Source organism: Carlito syrichta, unplaced genomic scaffold, assembly GCF_000164805.1.
Source record: "Carlito syrichta isolate Samal-C Ts95f unplaced genomic scaffold, Tarsius_syrichta-2.0.1 Scaffold67773, whole genome shotgun sequence".
NCBI classification, from domain to species: domain Eukaryota; kingdom Metazoa; phylum Chordata; class Mammalia; order Primates; family Tarsiidae; genus Carlito; species Carlito syrichta.
The window spans coordinates 129,974-136,111 of NW_007011869.1; the positions used below are offsets into that span (position 1 = coordinate 129,974).

Here is a 6,138-nt window from a genome sequence, read left to right on the forward strand (position 1 = left end):
GTGATGATTTCTCCAGTTCCTGGTACATTGGAATACACACAATATAGATGGCATAAAGGGGAGGAGGACTACAGCTGAAGAACAAGTTAGTGAGTGGAAAGATCAGATTGAGGACCTCTTCTGGAAACCAACATGAAAGAAGAGATACACTTTTTTTAAGACTAATGAAATGGAGGATAAGATTGGAAGTTGCAGCAGCATGATAATAGAAGTCCCATAAGCAGAGAAAAATAAAAATGGAAAAGTGGATCTATTTTGTGAATGAATGCCTGAGCACAGGACTCAAAGTAACCTGTGCAAGCTGAACTGCCCATGGTGAACTGTGTTAACTGTCCCATCAAACCATGAAGTTGGATGGGTTTATAGAAGCAGGTCTAGAAGACACAAGTAAGCTGCCTGAGCAACTCCCATCTGCTGCACTGCCATCCCTTTCTTACCGACACCGGATGCCTCATGGGGAGTTCCTTATGACCAGATGACTACAGGATACATATTCAAGCTTGCTTTGAAGATGGTTCTACTTGATATGCTGGCACCTGCTGGAAGTAGCTAGCTGTAGTGTTACCTCCTCACTTAGGGTCGATCCTGAAGGACAGTGATAAGGGAAATTCTCCAAATACAAAAACTGCCTGGATGGTCAGAGGTTTAGATAGGTCTCCACTGATTCATGAGTAGTTGCTATGAGCTGGCTAAATGGTCAAGGACTTGGAAAGAATAGGATTGAAATATTGTTGACAAGGTCTGAGGAAGAGCATATGGATGTCCAAGGGAATGGGCACAGAGATATTCATGTCCCGCATAAATGAGCACCAGAGAGAATCCACTGTGGAGGAGGAGCTCAATCCGATAGACATCCTGTTCTGTGATGCCAGCCACCCTCCATCTTTGCACCCTTTCCCTTGCCCAACAGACTCCTGAACAAAATGGCCATGGTGGCAGGCATGAAGGTTATGCATGGGCTCTGCAATATGAACTTCCCCCAAGGACAGTCTGTCTGTAAGCCACTGCTGAGTGCCCAACCTACCAACAGAAGAGAAACACCAAGACCCTTTATGGTTCTATTTTTTGGTGGCAGCTGATTACAGAGACAGGACAAAATGAAAATAAGTCATTGGACCTCCAAAACTCTACTGACAGGAAGCAGACTGGGAAAACTGTTCAGCTGCAAACATGTGCTTTTATGAAAAAGGAAGGAAAGCACAGAGAGCAGAGCCCAAAGTGGTGGAGAATTATTTCAAGGCCTTGAAATCTAATCAATGAACTTTCATTTTCCCAGCTGGATTTCAGAATTGTTATAGACCAGTGACCCTTTTGTATCATCCATTTCCCCTTTTTTTGAACCGGAATGTTTTTAGTAGTTATCCTATTCCTGTTCTGTCATTGTATATTGGGTGTGTTGGGAACTGATAACTTGCCTTCTAAGTCTCACAAATTGACAGAGAAAAATAGTACTTAACAAGTCATATATAAGGAATACACTCAAGGAGCCTTGTTCACACATGGACCTGATTTAGATAATATTCTAGACTTTGAGATGATGCTATCATTGGAGAGACTTTTAGAAACCTTGGGAAGGGGTGAAGGTATTTTGCATGTGGAAGGGACATGAATCATCAGGGACCAGAAGACAAACTATAGTAGTCTCCAAGATGGCCCCCAATCATCCCTACCTCCTGGTATTCACACCCCTATGTAATCCCCTCCCCTTGAGTGTGGCCTAGACCTAGTGACTTACTTCCAATAAATAGAATTTTGTAAAAGTGACAGGATGTCACTGCTAAGATTAGGTTATAAAGTCTGAATTCTGTCTTGCATATGGGTACTGTCTCTCATTCTCTCTGTCTCTGGCTCATTTCACTTGATTGTTCTGATGAAGCAAGCTGCCATGTTGCGAGATGCTCTATGAAAAGGCCCACATGGCAAGGAACCCAAGAGTGCCCCCCAGCCAACAGCGTGCAAGAAACTGAAGTCCTTAAGCTAACAACCCGCAAGGAACTGAATCCTGCCAATAGCCACGTGAGTGAGCTTGAAAGCAGATCCTTCCCCAGTCGAGCCTTGAGATGACTGCAGCCCCAGATGACACCTTGATTGCAGCCTGTGAGAGACCCTGAAATAGAAACTCTGCTAAGTTGCGCCCAGATTCCTAACCCACAGATAAATGTTGCTCTTTTAGGCCACTAAGTTTTTGAGTTAATTTGTTACACAGTAATACATAACCAATACAGGCAAGCATGGAGGTTATGCACAGTCTCAGCAATATGAACTTCAAATCTGGTTATAGCACTGCTGAGCTCCCAACCTACAAACCAGTGATAACACTGAGCCCCCACTCTGAACTGTTTCCTGGTGGCAGGTTGATTACTTTGGACCCCTTCTGTCCAGCACAGGCCTTAGGTTCACAGAGACTTGGTAAATATCCTAGCTCTGACAGGCTGATATGCCTAGGCCAGGCCTGTTTTAGGGGTCTGTTTCCTGTGTGTCTGTCAGGGACTTTGTGAAATATCTTACATGGAGCTTGGCACCTAGGAGGAGGTTCACAAGGGGCTGCTCCCTTCCCTTTTCTGGATTGAGTGCCCCAGGGGCAGGCACCCTGTCTCTCTGCCTCCTAACCCCCCTTCAGAGCCCACTGCCCATGGACCTCAGACCCCAAGGCCTCACTCCCATGGAGCGGCATCCTTAACCAGTGAACTTAATGTAATGCAAAGGAACAGAGTTCACATGCACAGTGTGGGGTTCCAACTGCTCCTCCGGCTCCCTCCTTCTGAGCTCAGACTATGCAGGCCCCTGGCCTGGGCCTTGCCTTCCCTCCAGAGGCTCCCAGTATGGGGAACTTGGGGTAGGAGAGACAGACCCATTAATCCTAGAGTGTTTCTTACACTATGTGGGGCACAGTGGAGACTCTGAGAAGGTGGGGAGAAAGGGATCAACTAGGCCTCAAGGGTTTGGGTTAAGTACTTAGTAGAAGTGGTATCTCTCCAAATCCCGTCACTTGTAGACTCAGGAGCCACCCTGAGGGATGTGCAACATTTGGGAGGATGCGGCAGCAAGGTGGTATCCCTATAGTATAAAATGACTGAGGTGAGAAGATACTCTGTACTTCCCTGACCTCATTCTCCTCATCCCCTGAGCCAATCACTCCTCCCTTTCTTGGGGGAGTCTGAGAAAGCGGGACAGTTCTGTAACCAGAGAAGGCTCTCTGGAAATGGTGAGGCTTGATGTAGGTCTTGCAGGATGATAGCTAGAGCCTCTCCTGTAGTTCATGGATGCATGTCCACTGTGAGGGGAGAAGAAAGTGTATAACAGGAATGGGGGCAGGGAAGTGCCAATATGGGAAAGGCTGTCTGAAGTCTGGTAAGGGACGGACCCATACCCTGGAGGACCCTACCTTAAGCCAAGCAGTTCTCCAGCCTAGGCGTTACTGCAGGTTGTAGGCACAATCTCTACTGTCTGGCCTCTCCGCCCCCCCCCCCGCCTCGCCCCCATAGCCCACTGCCTCAGGTAGATGGCAGTCTTGAGGTGCTGAGATTGAGCCCCTTTCTGCACATCCCCCTACACACACACCAGCTCTCACACCTCTCTCCTGTCATCTCCTCCAACCCTCTTTTAATGATCAATTCCAGAGCAAAGGTCAGCCTTTACTCCTGGACTGGGACTTGGGATCACATCAGCTCCTGCCTCTCCTTATTTGTATAGCACAGTTTCCCAACTGAAAGACTGGACGGAGGACTAAGCCAGATCCTCCCATCAATCAAAGCTGCCAGAAGAGGGCAGACTTTCCCATTCATCACTAGGTTCCCATCAAATCATCATCTTGGGAATGGGGAAAAACAGAACCCACTAAATGAATCCACTGAACATTCAGATGTGGAAGAGCAAAAGCTCCTGGCTAGGGATCAGGACCCCGCCTTTAGCCTTCAGCCTCCACCCAGCACCTTGAGAGAACCTTTGAGGCAAGCATGATGGGAAGCTGGCTGGCTTAGCAGGGCTTCCATGCTCTTGCTTCCTTCTCTTATCACTGGCAGACTGAACACAAAACACTCAGGACCACAAAGAATGGTTTTTAGCATTTGGAGGGACAAGGATCCCTTTATAAATCTAATATAAGCTGGTTAGTCTTCTTGCGAGAAAAACACGCATACACCCACAAAAATGTGTAATCAGCTCACGCCTGTAATCCCAGCACTCTGGGAGGCAGAGGCAGGAGAACTGCTTGAGCCCAGGAGTTCAAGACCAGCCTGGGCAATATAGCAAGACCTTCTCTACAAAAAAAACCCGAAGTAGCTAGGTGTGATTGTGGGCGCCTGCATTCCCAGCTACTCAGGAGGCTGAGGCTGAACTGCCTGAGCCCAGGTCGAGGCTGTGGTGAGTCATAAAGGGTGCCACTGCACTCTAGCCTGGGCAACAGAGACTCTGACAAAAACAAAACAAACATGTAAACAATGTCTGTTGACAGTTCCTAATCTAGTACAGCATCCTCATCTTAAAAGACTTTGGGCCCATTAATCAATTTGAAACCATTATACTAAGTGAAAGAAGCCAGACACAAAGGATCACATTATACAATTCCATTTATATAAAATGTCCAGAATAGGCAAATTGGAAAGGAGGGGGCATGGAGGATACCTAAGGGTATGGAGTTTCCTTTTGGGATGATGAAAATGTTCTAAATTTTTTTTTCAGTGATGGTTGCACAACTCCATGAATATACTAGAAGACATTGAATTGTATACTTTAAGTGGATGAACTGTATGGAATGTAAGTTCTATCTCAATAAGCAGTCTAAAAAAAGTGAACTTAAGGGTTGCAAATGACCACACATCTGAGCTTTAGTCCCCATTCATTAGGGGCAGAAAGAACCTGTGGAGAAAAATTAGGGAGGGGTTCTTGAATGTGGTATATGGGTCAGATAGGAAAACATTCTAGAAAGAATGAGATTCTATGTATAATCTTGATCGTAAGGGCAATGAAGCATCATGAAAGGTTTTAAGCAGAAGTGATATGATCAGATCTGTATTTTAAAAACAATCTCCCCAAATCACTGAACTGTACATTTCAGACAGGTGAATTTAATGGTATGTAAATGATAACTCAATAAAGCCATGAAAAAAAAACCCTTCGGGAGCTTGAAAAGGATAGACTAGAGAGCATATAGCTGGAGAAGGGCTGTGGCGCAGTTTAGGTGAGGGGTGCCAGGGCCCATCTGTTTGGATCTGGGGGAACTGGCTTGGGGGTGGAGTCAGGAGAGGATCGGGATGTCTTGCCCAAGGTTAAGGAGAAGCTGGTCGAACCGTTTCAGAACCCAGAGGGAGCTCCCTGGCTGCAGACCTAGTGCTCCCACCAGCACTACAGCTGTTCCACTGACAGGTGATGGAAGTACTGTTCTCCCCTTCGAAGAGAAATGCACTTCAGAAACATGTTTCCAAAAAATGTTTCTAAGGGTTTTATTTCTAACAAGAGGAAAATAATAAAATAAAATTAAAATAGGCTTCGGTTGGAACCAAGTTTCTTGTTTTGCTTTTTTTTTTCTTTTGAACAAATTAATTACACACCAACAATCTTCTTTTATTACAACATGAACCCAGGAGGAGGAAAGGAGACGGGAGGACAAGGAGGGAGGATTGAGGTGGTTGTGAGGACAAGCACCAAAAGCTTTCTTCAGATCACAGGGAGCTCTGTTCAGCTCCCCAGCCAAATTCCTTTAAAATAAAACTGTGAGCACAGCTATGTGAAGTTTCCTCCTCCTGGGTGGAACAGTCAGGGGAAGGGAGATAGAAGGAGAAGGGGGATAAAGGAAGAGAGGAGAGGAGAGTGGGGGGAGGGGTTAGTGTAGCATGGCCTGGCCAGGGCCCGAACTGGGGAGAGAAAGGAGAGGAGATTCCCCCAGTTTGCATACTCACTGGCCTTGTCTCTGGAATGGTGCTGGCCCAGCCCCAGCCACCCCCCTGCCCACCTGCCCATCCATCTGTCTATCTGCCTCAGGTGTCTGGGAATGCTGGTTAGAGGCTACCAGGGAGGGGGACTCCAGGGGCCGGCCCCCAGGAGCTGAGGTCTGAACAATACCTTGGAGTCAGAATATAAAAGTCAAGGGACTTGGGGATGGGCGGGTGGGGGGGTGGCCATCCCCCCTACTCGCCTACC

General features: G+C 46.9%; 1 protein-coding gene across 1 annotated transcript in view; it reads right to left on the bottom strand.

Moving 5' to 3' along the window:
• Positions 1-5,416: 5,416 nt before the first annotated feature.
• KDM5C (lysine demethylase 5C) overlaps positions 5,417-6,138 on the bottom strand; it is a 33,974-nt gene continuing 33,252 nt past the window's right edge. Inside the window, exon 24 of the mRNA XM_021709321.1 lies at positions 5,417-6,099. Within this exon, the coding sequence (XP_021564996.1) occupies positions 5,997-6,099 (103 nt within the window). The 3' untranslated portion in view covers positions 5,417-5,996. The remainder of the gene's footprint in view (positions 6,100-6,138) is intronic.